General features: G+C 38.2%; 1 protein-coding gene across 4 annotated transcripts; it reads right to left on the bottom strand.

Moving 5' to 3' along the window:
* Positions 1-1,521: 1,521 nt before the first annotated feature.
* On the bottom strand, positions 1,522-27,123 carry LOC104106600 (lariat debranching enzyme). Of its 4 annotated transcripts, XR_688609.4 has the most exons (12): positions 26,941-27,123; positions 25,586-25,683; positions 25,325-25,447; positions 24,708-24,865; positions 24,466-24,587; positions 24,051-24,244; positions 11,606-11,788; positions 11,399-11,517; positions 11,179-11,318; positions 6,547-6,642; positions 5,499-5,664; positions 1,522-2,097 (listed from the first exon to the last, which is right to left on the bottom strand). XR_688609.4 is itself a non-coding variant. In XM_009615179.4 (11 exons), the coding sequence occupies exons 3-11, from the start codon at positions 25,445-25,447 to the stop codon at positions 5,567-5,569; spliced, it is 1,233 nt and encodes a 410-aa protein (XP_009613474.1). In that variant the 5' UTR covers positions 25,448-25,470; positions 25,586-25,683; positions 26,941-27,123; the 3' UTR covers positions 5,397-5,566. The 4 variants fall into 4 exon arrangements, 3 of the variants coding, with proteins under 3 accessions (XP_009613474.1, XP_009613475.1, XP_009613473.1); XM_009615179.4 differs by lacking the exon at positions 1,522-2,097 and having other exon boundaries at positions 5,397-5,664; positions 25,325-25,470; XM_009615180.4 differs by lacking the exon at positions 1,522-2,097 and having other exon boundaries at positions 5,397-5,664; positions 25,325-25,459.

Genomic DNA, 27,123 nt, shown 5'->3' with positions numbered 1-27,123 from the left:
CCAAATAAATTAAGTCCAGGTCTGAAGCATTGAAGCATGCTAGCTAGCCAGTTATTCTTTTTTAAAATAACCATGTGGGCCAAATAAAATCCGAATTTCTGCCAGCCCAATTCCAACAAAGCTGGCTGGTTCATTATTTTTAAATATAGCAGGCCCATACTTTCAATAAAGATGGTCAATTTCCTTTAATAATCAGCAATTAGCCCAATGACTATTTAATTTCAAAAGGGGCCAATAGCCAAGTACCAAATAATTTAGCCCAATGGCCATATGATAAATAAAACGGGCCAGCTTTTCCAATACAAGTGAGTTGGCCCATCATTGATTCTCCATTTTTTTTTTTATAATAAAATCCAAAAACAAAAATTAGTTTATTGTTTAACTAATTTAATAATTTAATTAGTTTAACGCTAGGCAACTGGTAGGCACGCTTTAACTTTTTTCATTTACAAATTCGCATACGTAGCGTGATGTTTAACATTCAATAAATTAACTCAATAATCTCATATCATATCCAATAGCTTTAAAATAATTCCTAATTTAATTACTCCCCATAATCACGGATTCACTTGCGGAGCGCGATAGTGACATTTAATAAATTTTAAAATTAATTTTCTCAAGCACAAATGTAGTAATTTCTCAAAAGTATTATAAATAATTGATTGTCATGATTTTAGATTCGCTTGAGAGGCGCAATTATGATAAGTTAATTAATTTTGTTTCGATCACACATTTGTTTGCGAGGCGTGGTTATGACAACGTATTATTCAAATCATTCTTTAATAATTTTAATAAATAAAAGCAGATGGGTAAAACATGAAAATCAAATAAAAACACAGTTTGTCCAAAATTAATTCACGTCACGTTGTGGTTTAATAAAGCGACCATGTTAGAACCACGAGACTCGAAAAATGTCTTACACCTTCTCCCCGGTCAACAGAATTTCTTACCCGAACTTTGTTTTCGCAGACCAATGATAAAATAGTCAAATCTTCCTTTGAATAGGGATTCAAATAAAAGGTGACTTGACACCCAAAAATCAAATTCCAAATGGCGACTTTGAACAATAAAATAATCTCTATTTCAAATTGTCACTTTACTTGGAAAAACTCTTTAACCCACAACAATCCATAACATATATCTTTTGGGGTAAAAAAGGGTGTGACACTATGGGTTAGCTAACAATCCCGTTGAGTTTTCCACTTAAATTGTCTTAATTTATCTGATTTATTAATTGATAAGGTATATTACTCGTACTATTCTCCCGAAATACTACTCGTCTATTCATGCTAACATAATGCCTATATTCCTATAGAATTAGGATTAACAAGAATGCATTAGTAATTCCTGTATAATAATCAAGCAAGACGATTAGGTATATCCATACCCTAACCGCAAATCCATTCCTAATACTGAGGTTCAAGATCTTGCTCTACAATTATATATGCAATCTAGAATTCCCTCTCCCAAGTTCAATCCTAGTTTCATAGATAGTATTCAATTGGTAATCAAGCAATCAAATAATTAAGCGCAAGATTGAATAAATAAACCAATATGATGAAATAATAAGAACAATTCAAGCTTAAGACACAACGTTTATGTAGCACCCCACAACTCTAAAACTAATAAATTGTGAATTAATGGAAGTGAAGAGAAGAAAAACTAATTAGAAGCCTTCTCCGAGCGTGGTTTGTGTTCTCCCCTCCAATGTGACGTGTTCTCCTTCCAAACATATCTTAGATCCCCTCCAAATTAGGTGTAAGACCCATTTTATACGAATTGGGACCGTATAGAGCCGAAAAAACATTGTCCCGGACGAATAAAAAAACCCGCAACACAGCATCCAGACCGGCGCAAGGCGCTAGCCTAACGCTGGAAGTAGTGAGCTTTGCGATTTGAATCCTACATATGTCAGGTACGTTTTTTGCCTTCTTTCACTATTTGCTTTAAATTGTATTTCTCTTTCTTTCTTGTCTTCAACTTGGGGGCACAAATACCAAAAGGGTGTCCCACCTTTTTCTTCTAGTTTATTTTCCTTCTTTTTCTCGTTTTTTCCAATTTTGCTCCAAATCTTTTCATCTTCACACCGCTTTATTCCTACACAGTTAAAATATAACATTAAGCATAAAGTAATATAACTAGTACTCAAAAGATGATTAAAAAATGTGAGACAGCAATGATTAAATATATGTATTTTTTACCGAACATCACATTCTTATATCATTTTGTAATTGTATTCATTGATGATATTTTGGTATATTCTCGAAGTGAAGCAGAACATGAACAACACCCCAAAGTTGTGCTACAAACACTTAGAGAGCGAAAACTTTATTTCAGTTCTCAAAATGTGGGTTTTGGTTGGGCATAGTTTTCTTTTTGGGACATGTAGTGTTACAAGATGGGATTCAAGTTGATCCAAAGAAGATAGAGGCAGTTCGAGATTGTCCTCGTGCCAATACTCCTACAAAAATTCGAAGCTTTTTGGGACTAGCCACATATTACAAAAGGTTTGTGGAGGGTTTCTCAAAGATAGCTCCATAAAGGTTTGTGGAGGGTTTCTCAAAGATAGCTCCATGTTGACACGATTGACTCGAAAAGGTGTTGCAATCTGGTGGTAAGCTGAGTGTGAAGAAAGTTTTCAGAAATTAAAGACTGCTTTGACTACGTCTCCAATTTTGAAATTACCTACAAGTACAAGCGGTTTTACTATTTATTGTGATGCACCTTAAGTCGGATTGGGTTGTGTGTTGATGCAGAATGGCAAAGTGGTAGCTTATGCTTCTCGATAGCTAAAGAACCATGAAAAGAATTATCCGACTCACGACTTGGAATTGGTTGCGGTCGTATTTGCACTGAAGATTTGGCGTCACTATCTTTATGGTGATCGCATGAAACCTATACTGATCATAAAAGTATGCAATACATATTCAAGCAAAAACACTAGAACCTGATACATCAACGGTGGTTTAAATTACGTAAAAATTATGATCTTACTATTTTGTATTACCCTGGGAAGGCGAATATGATGGCAGACGCTGTGAGTAAAAATTCTAATTGTAGTTTTGCCCGATTCACAACAGAAGAGCGGCCTATGGTTATGAATATTCAGATATTGGATAATCATGGAGTTCAAATTGATCATATAATGCCATGCAGGTTACTTGCGAGTATGGTGGCACAATCATCCTTTGATGGACAGGTCAAGGCTCGTTAATATGAGGATCCCCGTCTTGCTAGACTTTGAGATTGAGTGCAGAATGGTGGTGTTAAATCATTCATTGTTGATGGCGATGTGTGTTACGTCGACACAATAGACTATGTATTCTATGGTGGATGATAAATAATAGTTGATTTTTTGAAAAGGCTCATAGCTCCCGATACTCCATCCGCCCAGATGCTACGATAATGTATCAAGACTTGCGTGAATTGTACTAGTAGAAAGGTATAAAGGAAGATATTCTAAAACATGTGACTAGTTATGTAAAATATGAGCACTAAGAACCTGGTGAGGTAAAGCAAAACTTGGTTATTCGTGAGTGGAAGTGGGAGAGAATTACCATGAATTTTTTAATTGGCTTGCCACATACTTTTAAAAAAACATGATTCAATTTGGGTGATCATGGACAGTCTCATGGAGTCTACACATTTCATACTGGTTCGAATTACTCATACCACAGAATAGTTAGCAAATATTTACCTCCATGAGATAGTTCGGCTTTATGGTGTGCCTATTTCTATAATATCATATCGTGGTGTACAATTCACTGCTGAGTTTTGGAAATCCTTTCAGAAGTCGTTAAAATTCACAGATTGAGTTAGGCACAACTTTTCATCTGCAAATGAACGGACAGTTCGAACGGGTTATCCAGATCTTGGCAGACATGCTTAGAGCTTGTGCGATTGATTTTGGTGGTCATTGGGACAATCAGTTGTCGTTTACATAGTTTGCTTATAATAATAACTACCAATCAAGTATACCGATGGCACCATTTGAAACTCTATATGGTCACAAGTGTCGTTCACCAGTTGGATAGTTTGAACCTAGTGAAGCACAACTATTGGGTCCGAATTTGGTTCAGCAAGCTTTGGAGAAAGTAACATTAATACGAGAACGGCTTCGGACAACACAAAGTAAACAAAAGTCGTATATAGAGAAGAAAGTTTGTGATTTGTAGTTCATGAAGGGCGAAAAAGTCTTTTTGAAGGTGTCCTTTACCAAAAGGAGTCGTAAGATTCGAACAGAAAGGCAAGCTAAGTTCGAGGTATATTGGTCAGTATGAGATTTTAGATTGATCGGGTCGGTTGCGTATAGACTTACTTTACCTCCGAGGTTATACGTTGTTTATCACGTATTCCATGTGTCTATGCTTAGACGATATATTCGTGACGATAGCCATAAGATTCAGCTCGAAGTTGTGGAGCTTGATAAAAACTCAACTTATGAAAAAGGTCCGATAGCTATTCTTTATAAGCAAGTGCAACAATTCTTGATAAGCAAGTGCAACTTAAAGTAATATGGCACAACCATCCGACAGAGGAAGCTATATGGGAGCCGAGGCAGACATACAAAATACGTACCCGTAATTGTGTATGCTTTTATACATCACTGCATTATGTATGCTTCTGGATATAATTGGAGCATTGTGTATGCTTCAATGGGGTAATGTGTATGCTCCATCATATATTTGAGGCATTATGGTGCCATCGTGGACTCAATGTTGGTTAATTTCCTTCACTATCATTTATGACAAGTCCTTAGTGTAATATGTTGAAATGTGTGTACTCTTGTTAGGTAATATTAACTCTATTAATACATATATATTGTGTTGTTGTATAACTATTGTGCTTATTATATGATGTTATTAATACATATATATTGTGTTGTTGTATAACTATTGTGCTTATTATATCATGTTTGTTGTGGTATGGTTTCGTATTTTTTAATACTTGTTTCAAGGGTAGATCGAGAATCTTACTGGGTTATGCATATCATTCACTCCTTAGCTGCATGTCCATGTAGATACAATTGCTAGGGACGAGACTAGTAGCTGACGAGCTTGTTCAAGGTGATTCTATTGGTGAAATGATGGCCTCCGCGATAAAGTCATGTTAGTGTGGAATTGGGCTCGAAATATATTGTTTGAGTGCTCGTTGATTTTTTCTATCGATCAATTAAGGATTTGATTGGATAAATATTTCCCATTAAATAATTATTAATGAGTTTGAACTTGTATAAAATTGGTTCGCTTGGGGTGGTGTTAAATGGGTGCCAATCAAATCTAGAGGATAGTTTGGGACGTGATAAAACTAATCATGAACTCCGAGAAAGCTTATCACCACCTAACCTTTTTCTCGAAGGTTTTGCTAAGTGAGGTGAGAGCAAAAGTAGAAGGTACTACCGTCTAAATGGCCAAGATTAATGAGAAGGGGCACCGTTTAAAATGTCAAAACAATTTCGTGAAGTGAAGCTGCCCATTAAAACTGCAGTTTTCATTTACCCTTTATAGCGGCAATCCACCTTTAAGCTTTAGATTAGGTTGTGATCTGAGCTTTAGATTAATCCTCCTTAAGCATCTTCCGAGTCCACTTTGTTGATATCATCCACATCCACATCCACATCCACATCATCTATGGGTATATCTTCACTCTCGTAATCAAAGGAACCTGAAAATGCAGCAAAACTAGGTAAAGATCACACCCAAAATATTAAAGTCTACTTATATTTAGAAAAAGCATGCAGCTCTTCTAGAATAAAATATATACATCAAACTAGAAATAGGAGACTCGAATGTGGACTCTAGCATACAAGATATCTCTATGCTAAAAACACGTCAGCTATACTTGGTTAAATTGCAGAGTACCCGTGTTGAGAGTATAAAAGGACATTACAGAAAAGAAAATGTGAGTGCATATAAGGTAATATCCACAGTTTTTACTCAGCAGAACACGAAATTGAAGGTCTCTACAGCTGCAGATAATGCAAATTTTGAATCAATCAAGTAAGGCAATTCAAAAAAAAAAAAAAAAAAAACATGACTAACCTAAATATTTGTAGTTCTAACAAGGAACGCAGGTAAAAGCTATCACTCTTCAAAGGACTACGTATAAGATTTTTGCTTGTCAGTTCTTAATGTACACGTAATGTACCTAAACTAACCAGAGCTTAAGCTTTAGCATCAGTTCATTCTTGCACTAGTTAATTGAATCCTTAGCCACGGCCCACGGTCAAACACATTATATATTCAATTGTACTCTAAGATGGCTCTATATTTTACGCCAGAGAATTGTTTTTCAGGAGGAAAAGTGTGAAGGCTCTATATTATATGTCAGAGAATCGTTGTCCAGGGGAGGAAATGTAAATAACCACTAATTCAAGTGTTAGAACTTGTGGTTTCTTCTCTTCCCATGTCATAATAAACAAAGAGTAGTAAAACTTCAACCATTATCAGTTGAATACAGATAATGGATCATAAATCACAAGACTAAATAATTTTTCCGGTTAAATAGAGGAAGAACATTTACATCCTGAAACAAATGAGGCTGTACCTGCAGCAGGCTCCCTTGATTCTGGCATTTTATTAAGAACATACTCGAGTTCTAGAAGCTGTAATAGAGCTTCTGTCTGAGGGTTTTTATAGAAACCTGTGAAGGAAACAGAAAGGTGAGAAAATCAACATCCACTGCTATAAACTATCTTACAACGTACTACTAGGTAGAGAAAAAGAACTATAACTGCAGAAGTTAATCTAGTATCTGATAGTTCGAGACTCATACTGTCCATGCCAAAGAAACATTAAAAATGGGAAAATCCATTGGTTTCTCTCTGGAACAGTTGCGAAACGGAAATGATAACAACACAGGAAGTTAACACCACCATTTGCAGCAAAGCTTGGACACATATAATACGACTAAAACACTGGTATTACGAAAGCTGCAACAGGTGTACATAAAGAAACGCTCCTTTGTATTCACCAGAGAAAATCACAGACCAAATCACTTTATGGTTAAAAGAAGTCAGATAATTAGGAGCAAAGATAGATATTGATCGGCGATATAAAAGGGGATGAAGTGGCTTTAAGAATAAAACAACTCAACAACAACAACATTATACCCGGTATATTCCCACAAGTGGGGTATGGTAAGGGTAGTGTGTACGCAGACCTTACCTTACCTTATGCAGGTAGAGAGGCAGTTTCCGAAAGACCCTCGACTCAGGTAAGCATAGTATCAGTAAAGAAATGCAATAATGAAAATGAACAAGTCATGAAAAGGAAACATAAGCAATAGCGGGATAAAAGCAATATCAAGTAATAATATAAATCCAAGGATAAGACACAACTCGAGTAATACTAAAGCTACCGGTATGTAAGGATAATCCGCTAGACTACCTAAAGGATAATCCGCTATACTGCCTACTAAACTTCTATTCTAATCTTTGACCTCCACAACTTTCTATTAAGGATCATGTCCTCAGTAAGCTGAAGATGCGTCATATTATGCCTAATCACTTTTCCCCAATACTTCTTAGGTCTTCCTCTACCCTTCTTAGTTCTTAGACCCACCGTGTGTAACCTCTCACACCTTCTCACTGGGGCATCTGGGCATCTCCTCCTCACATGCTCGTATCATCTCAGTCTCATTTCCCGCAACTCATCCTCCATGAGGGCTCACCTTGTCCACGAATGTCTTCATTCCTAATCATGTCTCTCCTAGTATGCTCACACATCTACCTCAACATTCTCAGTTCCGCTATTTCAACTTCTGGACATCAAAGTTCTTAACTGGCCAACACTTAATACAACATAGTCGCTCTAACCACCACCATAGGCGGATCTACCTTAGGCGAAGCGGTGTCATGACACCGCTTCGCCAGAAAAACATGTACATATAATTAAAATGCAGAAATGAAAATAGGTTAAATAAAGTAAACGTGAGACCACTTGACACATTGCCTTTGTAGCAGATTTGGTCAAGCGCCGCAGATGTTTGGGAGATGTCAGGGGTTCGAAACCAGACAGCTTCATTTTCTGTTTTAAATTGTTTTTTGTGTCATGTATGAAATAGAAACTGTGTTCGGTGGAGTTTGAACGACTGACCTATTAGTGTTATGAGAGAGACTCTCGACCAATATGTCAAGAGTCAAATTTGGTTAATATAGCGATAATAAATTATTTGGTTGATATTTCAAGTTTTTTTTAATCATCTTTTTGTCCTTTCCTCTTCTCTCCCGGCATGAAATTGATTAAGAACGATTAGTGGAATCAAATAAATGATTATTTTTGTGTGTGATTTCTTGGTCCTTTATATAAAAAAGGTATTTAATATTATTCCTAATGAGGTTATTTCGATACATTTTTATAAATGAAAATTCATCGATAAGAGTTGTCGTAATATACCTGAATTGTGGTTTATTATTATGATTTGAACGGTGTTTTTTTAAGTATGATATTATTAAACTGAATTGTTAGTCGTTCACTACTAAAAAATTGTGACACTGCTTACGAAAAATCTTGTGTACGCCACTGACCATCACTCTGTATAACTTACCTTTAAGTTTTGGTGGCAACTTCTTATCACATAAGACACCGGAAGCAAGCCTCCATTTTATCCATCTTGCTCCAATACGGTGTGTGATATCCTCATCGATCTCCCCATTACCTTGGATTACTGACCCAAGATACTTGAAACTACCCCGCTTGGGGATGACTTAAGTATCAAGCCTGACCTCCACTACATCCTCATGAGTTAAGCCGTTGAACTTGCACTCCATGTACTCTGTCTTAGTCCTGCTCAACTTGAACCCTTTAGATTCCAGGGTTGTCTCCAAAACCTCCAGCTTGGCATTAACTCCACCTCGCGTCTCGCCAATCTATACTATATCATCTACAAATAACATGCACCATGGCACCTCCCTTGAATGTGATGCGTCAATACATCCATCATCACGACGAATAGGAACGGGCTAAGTGTTGATCTCTGGTGTAACCCCATCATGACCGGGAAGTATCCTGAATCTCCTCCTATTGCCCTAACCCGGGTCTTAGCTCCATTGTACATATCTTTAATCGCTCTAATGTACGCTATAGGGACACCTCTCGCCTCCAAACACCTCCATAAAACTTCTTTTGGAACTTTATCGTATGTTGTCTCCAGATCAATGAACACGTGCCTTAGCAGCTTAATACTCCTGTAATTGTCGCAGATCATCGTACTCCACCTCTATTTCATCCATCATGCTCCAATACGGTGTGTGACATCCTCATCGATCTCCCCATTACATTGGATTAATGACCCAAGATACTTGAAACTACTCTGCTTGGGGATGACTTGAGTATCAAGCCTCACCTCCACTAAATCCTCATGAGTTAAGCCGTTGAACTTGCACTCCATGTACTCTGTTTTAGTCCTGCTCAACTTGAACCATTTAGATTCCAAGGTTGTCTCCAAACCTCCAGCTTGGCGTTAACTCCACCTCGCGTCTCGCCAATCAATACTATATCATCTGCAAAATAACATGCACCATGACACCTCCCTTGAATGTGTCGCGTCAATACATCCATCACCACGACTAATAGGAACGGGCTACGTGTTGATCCCTGGTGTAACCCCATCATGACCGGGAAGTATTCCGAGTCTCCTCCTATTGCCCTAACTCGGGTCTTAGCTCCACTATACATATCCTTAATCGCTCTAATGTACGCTATAGGGAAACCTCTCGCCTCCAAACACCTCCATAAAACTTCTCTTGGAACTTTATCGTATGTTGTCTCCAGATCAATGAACGGCTTAGTTCCACAAACCTCCATACAAGCCTCTCTTTCTCTCCCTATAATGTTCCACAAACCTCCTTATAAGATGAATGGCTTTTGTGGGTGACCGCCCCGGCATGAATCCGAATTAGTTCTCGAATATAGACACTCCCCTCCTTACCCTCATATCTCCACCACCATCTCCCAAACTTTCATAGAGTGGCTTAGCAGCTTGATACTCCTGTAATTGTTGCAATTTTGGATATCTCCCTTGTTCTTATACAACGGGATCATCGTACTCCACCTCTATTCTTCGAGCATTTTGGATGGCCTAAAAATAACATTAAACAGGCTTGTGAGCCACTCCAAACCTGCCTTACCCACGCTCTTCCAAAACTCCACCGGAATCTCGTCGGACCCGGTCGCTCTTCCCCTGTTCATCCTACGCATAGCCCACTCCGCCTCTTTGGCCTTTATCCGCCTATAATACCCAAAATCTAGGCAACTCTTGGAGTGCTCCAGATCACCTAGCACAATGTTCCAATCCCCCTCGTTCAAGAGTCTATGAAAGTACGTTTGCTATCTTCGTCTAATAAGCGCATCTTCTACCAATACTTCTTCTTCTTCGTCTTTGATGCACTTCACTTGGTCTAGGTCGTGGGCCTTCCTCTCTCTCACCTTGGCTAGCTTATATAGCTTCATGTCCCCGCCTTTCCCCTCAAGTTCTTCATACAAGCGTCCAAACGCTGATGTCTTTGTTGACGTAACCGCTAACTTTTCTTCCCTCTTAGCCGTCTTGTACCACTCCATGTTCGTCCTCTTCTCCTCGTCTTTGCTCTTTAACAACTTCAAATGCGCCGCCTTCTTAAGAATAAAACAACTCGATGCTGTAATTAGTGATAGACCAACAAGTAGAGCAACACCTTTTTAATGTTCTCGTGTGACCACCATCTGAACGAATACTTCATTTCAAATATCATTGTTCAAGTTTACAGTTTTAAGAGAAAACCAATTATTTAGAATGCACGGGAGTACAGATTGCTCAATGACAAGTAAGGTCATAAATTACTTTTTGGTTTATTTAGATGTTTGGAAGTCTTACAGTGAGATTCACAGCTTTTAACTGTATATCATAAGTGGAAGAGTATTATGCTTTAGGAAAGATAGACATTAGTTTGGCCTGGTAAAAATGGAAAGCATGGCATTCAATTTGAAATAGTATTATGGTTAACTGTATTCAGAGATTTCAAAATGAAGATACCAGTGAGCTTCTACTGGACAGATTTCAATCTCACTTGTTGAATAGTTCCAAATAAACTCATTTTTTATTCTAGAAGACGATGACAGACACTCAATCAACTGCACCAAGCATCTTATGACACAAAAGAAAGTAAGCACATAGATAATGTCCTGGTATACAGATCATCACCGTGGAAGACACCATTAGCAACAGGGTGATAAGGATTGTAGCATGGTGCAGTCTGAACAAATTCAAACGGTTTGGATCCTCTTGTCTGCAGCTTATTTCTTACAAACTGGTGGCATTCTTCTGTGTCAAGATGTACATCACTACAATAAAAAAGGAGGGAGTTGTGTACAAGCTGATTTCCTGAAATACAATAAAAAACAGAACTAAGAAATGTACATACCTATAGTTTGCACTCCTGATTGTCAAGGGCAAGACAGCATTATACTTTCTTGTGATTGCCAACCATTCTTCATCAAATTGAAGTTCATGAGGTCCTGGTCCGGACTCAATTTCAATAACCTATGAAGCTCAGCCACCCAAATCAAAACATTAACTTTATGTGTGAACTGTAGAAAAGGTCCGTAAACAACGGGGTGCAGAGAAATACCTGTAAAAACTTTCTACCAGGGAGGCACTTGTCGAGGGCAAGAAACTTTGTGGAAGGACCATCCTTCTCATGCTGAACTAAAGCAGCAAATTTGCAGTGCAGATGTGCAGAAAACCAGTAAGAAGGCGTCAACTTTGCCAGTAATTCTGCAGCAGGTCTGCTTCCCAGAGTTCCTTCCTGAATCTGAAAGACTACATATCTTAAATTATCAGAGCATTAAGGGATCGAAAAAATAAAGTAAAAAAGAATTCTGGACTTCAGAAGACAAATAACAAGCACAAAGTCAAAGAAATGTACACATATATATGTGCTACTTATGGCTTCAACACAATTTCTATCAACATAACAGATATCTAGATATGTTCTTGGCGTAGAGAACTAAACTAACAGGAAGTCCAAGGATAACAAAATATTAGACCAAAGAGTCGTCCATTTAAATGTGAAAGGGAAGAAAACAAGTGAGAGTTGAGACAATCAGGTTGCTCCAGGCGATAAAACACTCCACTCCAACCAACCAAGAGGTTGGCAGTTCGAGTCACCAAGGGAGCAAAGTGGGTTCTTGGTAGCAGCCATTCTTGACTTACAAGGAGGAGGTTTGGGAGGTGGGGTTTACTATATCCGGGGAACCAAAAAAAAAAGGCAGTAGTAGTGGTCTAGGACGTGCTGAACCTCCTAGAAAGGAATGCCATGGAAAAACCACTAACTTAACCTGGAGGCAGAAAAGCACACTACACATGACTTTAGTAGGGAGCTGAAATATTTGCAGATGACAAAATGCACCAACCAACTACATATCTTGTACACCTGCAAGATTTTTCTATTTTTTTTCATTAGAAAAATTGGAACTTGATCTGTGATCACAAGAATGTCTCCAGCAAATGGCATACCAACATTTACTCCAGATGTGCAATTACAGCCATTGAGCAATTTGAAACAAAATGAAAAGGGAAGTCCAATGAGCGTCATTAGATAGTGTTCAGATTAAATAACAACCAAAGGTGCAACTTGGGTCTATTTGCAATACTCAAGAAAATTGAGTATTGCGCTGTGTCATGAACCATTTGTAATGTAAGAATACTCAACACTTCTACGGCTAAGTTACTGCTAGTATTGTCAAAGGCGCGCTTAAGCCCTGAAGCGAGGCTCAAAACATGTTGAGCGCTTCGCCTCGCCTTGTGGGCGCTTTAGTATCACATCAAGGCTCTAAGGCATACTATTCCTTGCCAATGAGTGTAATCATGAAAAGACGACATTAAACAATTAATATTTTACTTTATCATAATTTTTTTCCAATTTCTTTGTACGTATATTTGTTTTTCATGCTTATAATTATTAGTCTTGAACTACATATACATATTTTTACTTTTTCTCCAGTTGCGCCTTTTTCATTAAAGCCCACGCTTTATTTGCGCTTAAAGCCCCAACGGACCTTAGAGCTTTTTTGCGCTTTTCGCCTTTGATAACATTGGTACTGCATATGATGATGACTATAAATTGAATAAAGAAATTTTGTCTAGTATTATTAGAGAGAAAGTGCTTTCAAATATTGGTAAAAATCAACTATGACCTGAAACAAGCAGACTGTTGTAGACGAGAAGAAAAACAAGGCCTCTCATTCCACACAGGATAGCTTTTAGGCATGTACTCATTTAGGAATTTTGAGCAACAAGGTCAAGCAAAATGCACCACAACCACATATAAGCAGAGTTATAAACCTTTTTCCTTAGAACAGCCAACAGTCCTAGCTTTACTTAAGAGTAGTTCCTTCAAAGTCGATGTAAAGAAGGAACAAATTCAACAAGGATGGAAGATATTTCTCCTCCTAATTGTGATTAAGCCATGTCAAAGGGCTTAGATTCTAGCAGAGACCAGATTAATCATTTTCCAAGAGAAAAGTGTTTACTCAGGGATGCCACAACAGAAAGAGGAGGAGGCAACAAAAAGAAAGAATGCTTCAAGTAAAGAATATGAAAGTCATAAAATATTCTCTCAGTTATTTACCGAAGAATGGTGTTGTTTTTATACAGAGAGATAGCTATCAAAAATACGAAATAAGAATAAATCAAATAACTTGATTACAGCAATTACGAACAAAGAGAATCAATAGAAATGGTAACAATATCAGCCAGCTGGAGCTAGTCTGGAGCTAGCATAGATGTTTCCTTATTACGCCCCCTCAAGATGGTGAGTCGGACAGAAACACCAATCTTGGATCGAATCTTCTCAAAGGTAGTACGAGACAAAGATTTGGTAAGAGCATAAGCTAGTTGATCAGCAGAGGAGATATGGGAAACACGAAGCACATCGGCTTGAATCTTGGAGCGAACGAAGAGATAATCTACTTCGATGTGCTTCATACGAGAACAGAAGACTGGATTAGCACAGAGATTAGTAGCTCCTTGAGATCTGTCTCCCCTTTAAAAAGGCATTTTGATATCCTAAAAACAGGTTCCCCATCACCCTTCTGAGTCACAATCTTGTAGACATTTCCTATGAGGCTAATAGGTCTGAAATCTTTGAGTTGAATTGCTCATTTCCTTTTAGGAATAAGTGCTATGAATGAGGCATTAAAGGACTTGACCATGTGGCGGTGATTGTGAAATTGATTAAGAGTCCCCATGACATCCTGCCTAATAGTATCCCAACATTTTTGATAAAAAGCCATAGTCAGTCCATCAGGTCCAGGGCTTTTATCAGGTGCACAACAATTGATTGCATTTACTACTTCCTCCTCTTCAAAAGCAGCTTCCAGAGCGTCCTTCTGCTTAGCGTCCAGGCTTCCCAGTCCTTCAAAAGTAGCATTAGGCCTCCAGCTCTCATTCTCAGAGTAAAGCTCCTTGTAGAAGCCCAGAATCCCACTTTTGATTTGTTCCTTGTCTTCAATTATATCATCTCCTACTTGTAACCTGTCAATACAACTGTATCTCCTATTAGAGTTGGCAATTCTTTGAAAGTATTTAGTATTCATGTCCCCCTCCTTCAACCATAAGTATCTAGATTTTTGCCTCCATGATATCTCTTCAGCTTTGGCTAACTATTGAAGCTCCATCTTCAATTGCATGATCTTGCTAGATTCAGCTTGTGTTAGCCTTCCTTCAGTTGCCTACTCCATTAGTAACAATTCTTCTAGAGCTTTATGTGTTCTTGTGCTTACTTTTCAAAATATCTCCTTGTTCCAGGTAACCAAATCCTTCTTCAACAGCTTCAGCTTTTGGGATAGAATAAAATCTGGAGAGCCATTCACCACATATCCCTACCACCATTGCTTGATCAAATCACCAAATCCCTCATGTTGAAGCCACATGTTTTCAAATTTGAAATAAGAGGACTCAGCAGTCCAATCACCACATTCCAGAACTAAAGGTCTATGGTCTGATACTACTTTGGGGAGAGCTCTCTGATGAACCAAGTCAAATGAATCATTCCACTCGGTAGAGATTAGGAACCTATCAATTCTAGAAGCCTGCAATGAGTTTTCACCCCTAGCCCATGTGTAAAAAGCTCCTTGCAAAGGAAGGTCCACCAAACCCATGTCTTGAATGAAATCAGAGAAAACCTTCATAGCCCTTGTTCTCCTAATGCAGTTGAGTCTTTCATCTAAAAGCGACATACATTAAAATCTCCACCTATTACCCAGCTGTCATTCCATAATCCTCTAACTACGGCTAGTTCTTCCCAGAATTCTACCCTCCCAATTGGAGTGAGGGCCATATACCCCTGTAAAACAAAATCTAAAGTCAACTTGTACCCCCTCCAACATTGTAGAAATAGAATATTTCCCTTGTTGTGATTCAATGCAAGTCCATTGTCTTTTGTCCCATATGATGATAATTCCTTCACTTCTGCCACTAGCATTCAATTCTGCCCATCCTACCCATCTTGAACCCCAAAGATCTCTAACTACAGCTACAGAGCAACTTTCAGTTTTTGTTTCCTGTAAACACAATAAATCAGGTTTCCATTTTTTAATGAGAGACTTTATAGTACTTCTCTTGCTCGTATCATTGAGCCCACATATGTTCCAACCGATTAATTTCGCTTTCGTTCTGAGAAAGCCTTGTGATACCTGCCCCTAACCGACCCTTCTCCCTTTTCATATGTAACAGTGCATACCAGCTTCTTGGTTTCTTTTTCCCCCTTCTTCTTGGATTTTGTTCTCCCCATTTTTCTCCTCCCTTTGCAGTAGCTTTTGGGCTTGCCTCTTATGCTCCATTCTAACAATCATATCAAAAATTTCACGCTCGAAGCCCGTAGAATGGACTCCGAAAGCCTTGCATGCTTTGGTCATAGCAACCTTGGTCCAATGAGAGGTCTCAATAACCTGAGGTGAGTTGATTAAATGTTGCCCTTGAGAGTTCCCCTCATACCATGGTAAGGGCAGGAGCTCGCTACCCGAAAGAGAAGACACATCTGAGTCGTTAAATCTGACCATGGAGAAATTTGGATAAGGAAAAGATTTGGTGAGAGAAAGAGATTGCATGAGTTCAGCTTCATCGTCTGCGTCTTCTTCACCTTGGTCTGAGTATTCAGAGTTGCACCTAATATCGGGTACCAGCTGATTTGTGACTCCCTTTTGTAAAGGCAGACCTGGGGTTTTTGAGAGCTGTTGAAGTTGGGCCGACCAGTGGCTCTCCATTCCATCAGCTTCTTCTTTTTAATAAAAGAGTTGGGCCTCTTTCCTTTCTTCTCTTTTGAGTAATAGTGGTGGCCCATTAGTAAATGAAAATTGACCTGATTGTTGGCTTTAGTATGGACCGGGTTGTGAGATGGGCCAGCCTGAGAATTTGATTCAAATTTTAAATCAACTGGCGTGGATTTCATAGCGTTTAACTCTTTGGACCTTTGGTCTCTCATGTGTGACCTTCTGCCCTTTCCGTCGCCGGCTATCTTGACATGCCCGTCTAGAATAATTGAGATTTCAAAGACCATATCACCCACAGCCAAATCGATCTTGCAAGGAGGTTCTGAATCTGAATCCTTGATGCAGATGCGAGCCCAGAGGAGATTACTCTTTTTCTTCGTATCTTCATCGGAATCTATATAGCCACCACATTCATCGCCGATGAACTTTAGGATTTTCTCATACCACTCATGCAATGGGATGCCAAAAGCCCTAATCCATCGGTGACCTGATATTTGCTCTGAAATTTTAAGATCCAAGACCGGTGACCACCAATCTAGAGAGAGTCGTATGCCATTCCAGAACCAGTCACCAAACTTGACCCTCTCCGCCTCCTTCGAAGACGAAAGTTCAAAAAGTAAAAGACTGTGAGCAAGAGAAGAAACTCTCGGACCAGCCGTCAATGACCACTGACTGGTGAACCATTTTTGCAAGACCTCCGTAGATGGGTTATGACAGAAGGAGTCGTTGAAGGCACCAACAAGGCAGCAAGAGAGGAACTGCAAATTTGTTTCTTCCGTTTTGTTCTGGGTTTCCATCGCCGGCCATTTCTGTAAGTTTGCAGCTTGGATGTAAGATTTCTCCGATGATGTGAATCTCTGAAGGTCTGGGTTAGAGCTCCCCAGAAATCTGGTAATTTTATCAGCAACATCGCACCAGCCCAAGTTGTATTCTGCCTCCGGGATTATGACTGTTGATTTCCTATCGCCAACCCATTTCTCGATTCAAATGTAACGCTCATAAATGTTGTAGTTCTGATAGACCCTATGTAATAAGTTCTGTTGTTTTCGTCCCCATTTCCTGTAGAGATCCTATGTACCTCTAGAAGCCTGTCGTAAATTGACGCATATCCATCGTAGATTATTCTCGTCAATCTTAATTTTGCTGACAAAACGAGCGCTCCTCTCGGTAAGAAGGAACCACCTGTAATGACCATTGTTAATATCTGTGAGTTCAAAAGATTTAATCCCCGCGTTAAAGATAACATTTTCCCCATGTTAAAATACGACTAAGCTGGTACCGGAAAAGGAGTTGCCATGTCAGAAAAGCTAAAGGTTGAAAAGTACTTTTTTTAGAGAGAAGTCAGACCTTCTCTCTCTTTTCCCCACTTAGTTTCTAAAGTCAAGTATGATGAAAGTTGTTGGTGATGTGCAAGAGAAACAACAGAGTCGGATGGTGCAATAGCCAAGGTTTGGGAGTTGGATTTTGTGACAACAAAATGTGTAAGGTGAGAAATTGATTTAAAGAAGTTATTCTTTAAGCGTGTTTTCATAGGATGTGTGTGATGGGATGGAACTGAAGGAGGTTGATTAGTAGAGGTACAGTGAGTGAGTGTTGACTTGCACCTGTTGAGTTGGCAACTGCTTCGCTGGTTGTTGAAGAATCAGTACCGGAAGATCCGCTTGATGAAGGGGACAAGATTGAGCATTGCAATGTGTCACCAACTGATGGCGAAATAAGAGAATTGAGAGAGAAAGAATTGTCAAAATGATTTGATTTAATAAAATAGTGATTAGGAAGCTACACATTAATTTTGTCAAGGTCAACTTTGGGAGATTGAGCTGGTAAATCTTTATATGGAAAGATAATCTCAATAAACTCCACATGGCGAGAAATAAAAACTTTTGACTTTATAACAAAATTATGCACTTTGAGTCTTACTATATCCTAAGAAAATACAAGGAGTGGAACGAGGCTGTAATTTGTGACTATTATAAGGCCTAAGCCAAGGATAACATAAACATCCAAAGACCCGAGGTTTGAAAATATTTGAATTTTTGCCAAACAATCAAAAATATGGAGTACCAAAATTAAGAACAGAAATGGGCATCCGATTTATGCGATAGACAACAGCAATAAAGGCATATGACTGAAAGAAAAGTGAAAGATTGGCTAGATGAAGCATAGTTAGACCATCTCTACGTTGTAGAGATAACGCCGTTCAGGATGATTTGATTTAATAACATAGTGATTAGGAAGCTACACATTTATTTTGTCAAGGTCAACTTTGGGAGATTGAGTTAGTAAATCTTTATATGGAAAGATATTCTCAATAAACTCCACATGACGAGAAATAAAAACTTTTGACTTTTCTGCACTTTGAGTCTTACTATAACCTAAGAAAATACAAAGAGTGGAACGAGGTTGTAATTGTGACTATTATAAGGCCTAAGCCAAGGATAACATAAACATCCAAAGACCCGAGGTTCGAAAATATTTGAATTTTTGCCAAACAATCAAAAATATGGAGTACCAAAATTAAGAACAGAAATGGGCATCCGATTTATGCGATAGACAACAGCAATAAAGGCATATGACCAAAAGGAAAGTGGAAGATTGGCTAGATGAAGCATAGTTAGACCATCTCTACGATGTAGCAATAACGTCGCTCAGCATGATTTGATTTAATAACATAGTGATTAGGAAGCTACACATTTATTTTGTCAAGGTCAACTTTGGGAGATTGAGTTAGTAAATCTTTATATGGAAAGATATTCTCAATAAACTCCACATGACGAGAAATAAAAACTTTTGACTTTTCTTGGTCATAACAAAAATATGCACTTTGAGTCTTACTATGACCTAAGAAAATACAAAAGAGTGGAACAAGGTTGTAATTTGTGACTATTACAAGGCCTAAGCCAAAGATAACATAAACATCCAAAGACCCGAGGTTTGAAAATATTAGAATTTTTGCCAAATAATCAAAATATGGAGTATCAAAATTAAGAACAGAAATGGGCATCCGATTTATGAGATAGACAGCAGCAATAAAGGCATATGACCAAAAGGAAAGTGGAAGATTGGCTAGATTAAGCATAGATAGACCATCTTTACGATGTAGCGATAACGCCGCTCAGCGTGAGCATTATGTTCAGGAGGGTGAGGGGTTAGAAAATGAGAGAATCCATGACTTCCAAAGAAGAATCGAAGATGGATAAACTCCCCGCCATTGTCACGGTAAAGAGAGATAATTGACTTTTGGAAAAACTTTTCAACTGTGGCCTTGAATTTTGGAAATATTATAGGAACATCGGATTTGTTTGTCATCGAGAAAAACCAAATATACTTGGTTAAATGATCAACAAATATAAAATAATATTTATAGCCATCAATTGAAACTCCAGGTGAAGCACCCCAAACATCAGTGTACAAAAGTTCCAATGGTTTTGAGCTAGACAAAGTAGAGACGGAGAAAGGAAGTTTATGCATTTTATTGCATTTGCAGGAATTACAAAAAAAAGATGTAGAAGAAACAGTAGACATTGAAGGAAAATTCGTCCTAAGACTTTATTCAAGATTCTATTGGATGGATGACCAAGGCGATGATGCCAGCAGATCATAGTGACTTTAGAAGCAACATTCACTTGAGGACGAGAAGATGCCAACAAAGCAGGAATATCAGTTCGCCATTCACAAACACAACTCTTAGGCAGTCCGTCCACTAGCGGATCCCCCATGCAAAAATCCTTCACAACAAAGTTGAATGATGAGAACTTAACAGATAAAAAATCATCACAACAGAGACTATAAACAGATATAGTCTCAGATACTCCCTCTGTTTCAAATTAGATGAGGTACTTTTTTTTAGTTTGTTTCAAAATAAATGACACATTTCTAAATTTGGAAATAATTCAACTTTAAACTTCATTTTACCCATTTCATCCTTAATGAGAAACTTTTATAACCACACAAATGTCATGGTCCCACAAAGCTTTTACCCCTTAAGCTTTTAAGACCACAAGTTTTAAAAGTCTTCTATTTTTTCTTAAACTACGTGCCGAGTCAAACTACCTCATCTAAATTGAAATTGAGGGAGTATAAGATTATGTTTCATGGATGGAACAGAAAGTACATTTTGAAGAGACATTGGCTTTTGTGAAGAAAGCAAAGATAAAGATCTTGTATGGGTAATCAGAAGAGTATTACCATCACCAACAATGAATACCATAATAATCTGAGTGCAAGGAGAGATTGGACAGATTAGTTGTCACATGATCAAAGCTCCAAAGTCGGTCGACCAACAGGGTGTATTTGTTGTAAAGTAGTAGCAACATTTGCTTGTAGCTGTTGAGAAAAGACTTGAGTTGGCGAACTAGAGTTGCCCATCCACGGAAAAGCACCCAATAGGCTACAACAAATCTTCACAGTGTGTCCTGGCTTATCACGCGGTTGGCATACCACACCTTTATTTTTATTTTATTTTTTTGATAACCGTGGTGTCCGGGCCAACTTGCGCGCACCTCGACTAATTCCACAGGATACCTGCCACCAGCAACAGGTACCAGGTAGCTCTATCCACCAAGGCTTGGATAGATGGGAAGAAATCACCTAGTATTTGCCTACCACACCTTTATTATCCCGATTGTTGTTAGTAAACAAGGATATGTTGGGATAAAATTGTTGCGACCGAAACTGATTGTTCGAGTTGCCTCCCTGATGGTTCAATCTTTGGCTGCAAGACTGATTTGGGTTGCCTTGTTTTGCAACAAAGTTAGTTGTGATTGGTGTTGCAATTGTAGTATGTGTCGATTCATCCGACCCTCAAATCCAAGCAACTTTTGATGAAGTTCCCCAATAGAAATTGCAGAATCTCTGACTTGAATAGTTGTAGCAATGAAATCAAACTCTAGGGGAAGGCCATTGAGAATATGAAGCACAAGATCATCAAGTGAAACAGGAGATCTAGAGCTTGCAAATTGATCTGCTATTTATCGAACATGTTGAATGTAGGCAGTAATCGTCATGTAGTACTTCAATACTTTTGCGAGACTATCTCGGAAACTCATTAGATGTGCACGATATGGAGTTGCATACAAATTCTTAGCAGTGATGACAAAAGGCACAATCTCAGCTGAAAGTGAAAATCAAAGCAGTGCGAAGAAGACTATCTTGACGCTTCCAAAAAATCGAACCTGGCTGAGAAGCAGGAGGTGTCAATGTATTTTTCAAAATCATAGCCAACAAGAGAAGACTCCCATTAGGTATGCCAGGAAAAATAGTTGGTGACGTCAACTTGATTGGGGTAAGAGAACCAATATTAATGGAAAAAAGGTCAGAAGAACCTTGAGTTGCAGAAATTATCGAAACAGAGGAAGGTGATTTATCTGATTGAATGTTTCTTTAGGCATTATCGGATCCTCTTGAGCAGGAAGATTCCAATGTGCATTGATGAACCACTGAGTTGAAAAAAAAAAATATGCCGTATGGTTTTCCTGCTCCGGTGTAAGTTTACAAGAACGCAGGTAAGGCAGGCTTGGAGTGGCTCAGTGGTTTGTTTAATGTCATTTTTAGAACGAAGAAAATGCCTGAAGAATGGAGGTAGAGTACGATAATTCCGTTGTACAAGAACAAGGGTGATATCCAAAATTGCAGCAACTATGGGGTATCAAGTTGTTAAGTCATACTATGACAGTTTGGGAGAGGGTGGTAAAAGTGGGTGAAAAATGTGTGTATTTTCGAAAACTAGTTTGGATTCATGCCGGGTCGTTCGACTACGGAAGCCATTCACCTTATAAGAAGATTAGTGGAGCAGTATAAGGAGAGGAAGAAGAACTTGCATATAGTGTTCAATACCTAGAGAAAGTATACGACAAAGTCCCAAGGAAGGTTCTATGGAGATGTTTGGAGGCTAGAGGTGTGCATGTAGCTAACACTAAGGTGATTAAGGACATGTATTTGGAGCTAAGACCCAAGTAAGAATAGTGGGAGGAGACTCGGAACACGTCACAGTTGTGATAGGGTTTCATCGGGGATCAACTCTTAGCCCCTATTTATTTGCATTGGCGATGGACACTGACGCGCCACATTCAAAGGGAGGTGTCATGGCGTATGTTATTTGCAGATGACATAGTTCTGATTGACGAAACGCAAGGCGGTGCTAACGAGAGACTGGAGGTTTGGAGACAGACCCTTAAGTCTAAAGGTTTCAAGTTGAGCAGGACCAAGACAGAATACTTGGAGTGTAAATTCAGCTACGTGTCCCAGGAAGCGGACATGGACGTGAGTCTTGATACACAAGTTATGCCCAAGAGAGGAAGTGTCAAGTACCTTGGATTAGTAATCCAAGAAAATGGGGAGATTGACGAGAATGTCACACATCGTATTGAAGCGGGGTAGATGAAATGGAGGCTCGCATCAGTGTCTTATATGATAAGAATGTGCCACTGAAACTTAAAGGTAAGTTCTATATAATGGTGGTTAGACATACTATGTTACATGGGACAGAGTGTTGGTCGGGCAAGAACTCATATATCCAGAAGATGAAAGTAGCTGAAATGAGGATGTTAAGATGGATGTGCGGGCATACCAGATTAGAAAAGATTACGAATGAAGATATTTGTGAAAAGGTAGGAGTAGCCCCCATGGAGGACAAAATATGGGAAGCGATGCTAAGATGGTTCGGACATGTGAAGAGAAGAAGCATACATGCTCCAGTTATGAGGTGTGAGAGATTAGCCTTGGTGGGTATGAGAAGAGGTAGAGGTAGGCCAAAGAAGTATTGGGGAGAGGTCATTAGACAAGACATGGCGTTGCTCCTGCTTACCAAGGACATTACCTTGATAGGAGGGTGTGAAGGTCGAGAATTAGGGTAGAAGATTAGTAGGTAGTCGAACATTTTTCCTTTTCTTTCACATACCAATAATAGTCGAACGTTTTTCCTTTTCTTTCGCATACCAGTAATATTAATCTTAGTCTGGTATTTTTCTTATTCTTAGATTGCTATTACTAACTGTTGTTTTCTTATTATCTTTCGCTTAGGTTTTCTTAGTATTTTGTTGTTGTTACTACTTGTTGCCACTACTTAATGAATCTTTTGATTTAGCTTGTCTACTAACCAACCAAATACAACAAGTGTTCTCCCTATCCTTACGTTTTCATAGCATCGGGCTTATTTTATGGTTTTTTATTGCATTTCAACTATTTTCTAATTCTTATGATGTTATTATTTCTTTGGTTTATGTTTGATGGTACTAATATATTGTCCCTTCTCTTCTCGTCTTCTTGAGCCGAGGGTCTATCGGAAACAGCCTCTCTACTCCTTCGGGGTAGGGGTAAGGTCTGCGTACACACTACCCTCCTCAGACCCCACTTGTATAAAAAAGAAAAAACTGTATATGTGCACATCTGGGGCATATTAAGGATAACTTCATGCAACAAGGGCATTAAAGGAGAATTTCCCCGTCAAACATGAAGAGTGTGTGTAACGACAAATACAGTGTTCATCACAGACAAGAGAACCTCCTGGAGAACTGTCAATTAGAGAATAAGTTAATGGATAATATCTCACTACTCAAACAATTCATTAATGGAAGACAGCAGAAATTATATTTTGCTCTGGTTTTTACCTTGTGTGCTCGTTCATGCAAGTGTGTGTGTGTGTGAGAGAGAGAGAGATATCATGTCTATGTATCATATAAAGTTAATAAAAAAAGCATATAAAAGGACTAAGGTATTTTCCATTAGGATAAGCAGATCTGCATATAAGATTTTATCTTAACAAGGTATATCAGCCATGGAAAAAGTGAACCCGCTAATGATTACCTCTTGCTCAAAGAAAGGCTTCTGACGAAGAAGAGCTTTCAAGTTCCCACAGTCAGTGATGCCAACAGGCCAGTCATGTGAAAGAAAGATATCAATTGGTTCCTCAACTTGCAAGAGCTTGTGAACATCATACTCGCGAACATGATATATAGATCGAATATCCCGTTGATTATAAGGCAGCTTCTCATAGTGCCCTGCCCAATATCAGGCACGTCACAGATAACAATTGTGTATATCCAACTTCAAGTTTTTAAAGCTTATATTCAGTAGCAAATCTAGAGGAGCTAGGAACAGTCAATTAGTCCACTAATACAACTTGCATTTTGGCAAAACCTACAAGGTTGCTTTCACTAACACATCAACACTAAAAATGCCAATATCTAAATCCAGGTAATATTTGCAAAGACTGACATACCCCGATTGTAATCGTGTGATTTATAAATTCCGGAAAGGCCACCAATACGAACATTGCCAAACTTGATTACTCCAGCAAATCCAAGGAAGTATATCTGAGGTGCTGCCCATCCTCCATAGTACCTGCATGCACAAACAACCACTGGATTAGTTAAGCAAGTTGAGGAAAGTAGCATACTAAAACTGACGTATCCTAAAGTAGCATACATTGACTGCAGCTGTCATATATGGAGACCAACTTACAATTCCCAAAGGTAATTGGATGCTTCATGGTTTCCTCCAATAAATATAGTTGGAAATGGTGCTACTTTCTCTCCTGAGTAATACTTCCAGAAAGAGTTCATGCTCCGGTATTTAAGTGGCACATTTAAGCTTTCCAGATCCTTCTCATTCCTAACAGCCTGTTTGCACAAATAAAATATCTCAATTCATACTAGTCAAGCTGAGGATTTAAGTGTTTTAGAGCATCAAACTGTTGAAACTGCTCAGCCAAATCAACACATTCAAAGGCCAAGAATGATTTAAGCATCATTAATAATGGAATCTCATATCAATTACCAACATCATGAAGCATAGAAGATTCAAAACACCAAAAAGATGTATTAACAAAGAATGATTCAAAATAACGAAGAGCACAATTAAACTGAATAGAATCTGTTACAACGAATGAGCTAACCCTAATATTCCAGTGAATGAACCATAAGCATAGAAGATTCAGAACAACAAAATCCCGGTGTAGTCAGTATTGGTTGGTATATGTAAAGAAAATGAGCCAAAGCCCGATTTCCATTATTAACTCGTGCAGACAAATCGAATAACAACTGATGTGTCAAAAGCTAACAAGGAACAAATGTATCTACCTGAAAGTCACCACAACACAAAAGGAGATCAATCTTTATATTCTCAACTTCTTGCAACTGCAATAGGGTGGCATAGACATTATCCAAGTCTCCGTGCATACACCCTTCTACTGCTATCCTCATCTGTATTTAACACTTTTGAGCAACTGAAAATCCATAAATAAATACTCTAAACAAGAAAAAGGTGATCTCATCATTACTGATTTTCCTCAACAAACCAGTGAAACACATAGACGCACATAAATAGTAAAGAAAACTCACTGGATAGTGTTGAATTGCAAGATTGTATACAGAGTATCTCAAGCAGTTTTAACTGCTTTCCTTGTGAGAACAAACGACAACTGCTACTAACGAGGTTCCTGTGAACAATAACATATAGACATTAATGTTATTAATAGCAAACTCCTTCTAAAAAAAATTTCTTAGCAACTACTAATATAAGACTCTTGTTTACGCATTCTGCCAAAAAAACTTTGCATTTCCTCGGCACTGGACCCTGCCTTTTCTAAAACTTTTCCTATATTTTCTCAATAGCGGATGTCGTTCTTCATGGATCTATCCTACATGGCTGGCTCTACTGTTATCACAAGTAATGCTTGTGCCTTAGGCCCCAAATTTTGGGGGGCCCATTTTTTAGAAATAAGGTTTATAGGTATTTAAAAAATAATTATATTTAGTACTTCTAATATAAAAAGTAGATATTTTCATATAAAGAAAATAAAACTTTTTAGATATATAAATAAAGTAAACATTTGACTTACTAAAAAATGGGTAGATGAATTGTTTTCTCAACGTTTCAATTTAAGTTGATTTGACAATTTAACTTTTTACTCTTTTATTAGATAACGTGTAAAATTTTGCTTTTCTTCCTTAATTTGTCCAAGTTAATTTTTCTTTTCCCTAATCTCTTCATATTTAGAAACCCCTACATTTTTTTCTGTCACTCTTTGATATTCTTATTCACCTTCTTTCTCTGATCCAAGATGAGCCACCCCTGCTATCCTATTCTTTTGCAATTCACTGTATCAATAACCTTTAACTTTTAAATTCACTAGAACAAAATATCGATATCTAAAGTAGAAAACTATCCCAGCAGGCAGCACTCACCTTTTCAAATTTCTAAAGCAGATTTTCTATTAATTAGAGTTTCCAAGATCCAAGTTAGGAGAGAGCATATCATATACAAGAAACAAAACAAAATCATGAATCTCCTGTAGTTAAAAACAAAACAACCATCATGTAATCCCAATTCACCAAAATCTGAAACATCAAAAGAAAGCAGTCGACTAAAATCTAAATACTAAATACTTAACAGCGTTTGAATTAGATAATAAATTGGTGTTGGTTTAGTTTTCATTAGATTCATTTAATTAAAAAACCAATTCCGATTTGCTTTGGGTAACAGTTTTTAGGTTGTTTAGGGAGAAGCGACTTTGAATTTGTTTTTGGAGTAAATATCAGTAAAGCCAAAAAAACATTTTAGAAGCTCCTAAATATGTGAAATGAACAACAACAAATCGACAAAAACATCTTCTAAACATTCTTCAAATAAGAAAATTTGGTTGAAACAAAAGCTGAAAATTTCTGCTTTAGTAGTGTGAGGCTTCCAAATGCACCTATTTCGAAGGGTGAGGGAGATGGGCGGAGGGGTCGGCTCTCACGTCGCTGATGGCGCAGATCTGCCTTTTGCCGCTGTCAGCCGCAGATGGAGTGAAGAGAGAGAGAGAGAGAGAGAGAGAGAGAGAGGAAAATGGGGTTTTGGCCTGAAATGTTTAATTTAGGCTTCTGATCGCCGTGGT

This window comes from Nicotiana tomentosiformis, chromosome 4 (genome assembly GCF_000390325.3).
Source record: "Nicotiana tomentosiformis chromosome 4, ASM39032v3, whole genome shotgun sequence".
Classification (NCBI taxonomy): domain Eukaryota; kingdom Viridiplantae; phylum Streptophyta; class Magnoliopsida; order Solanales; family Solanaceae; genus Nicotiana; species Nicotiana tomentosiformis.
The sequence above is the reverse complement of the archived record's forward strand: the minus strand, read 5'-3'. Positions and strand labels throughout refer to the sequence as shown.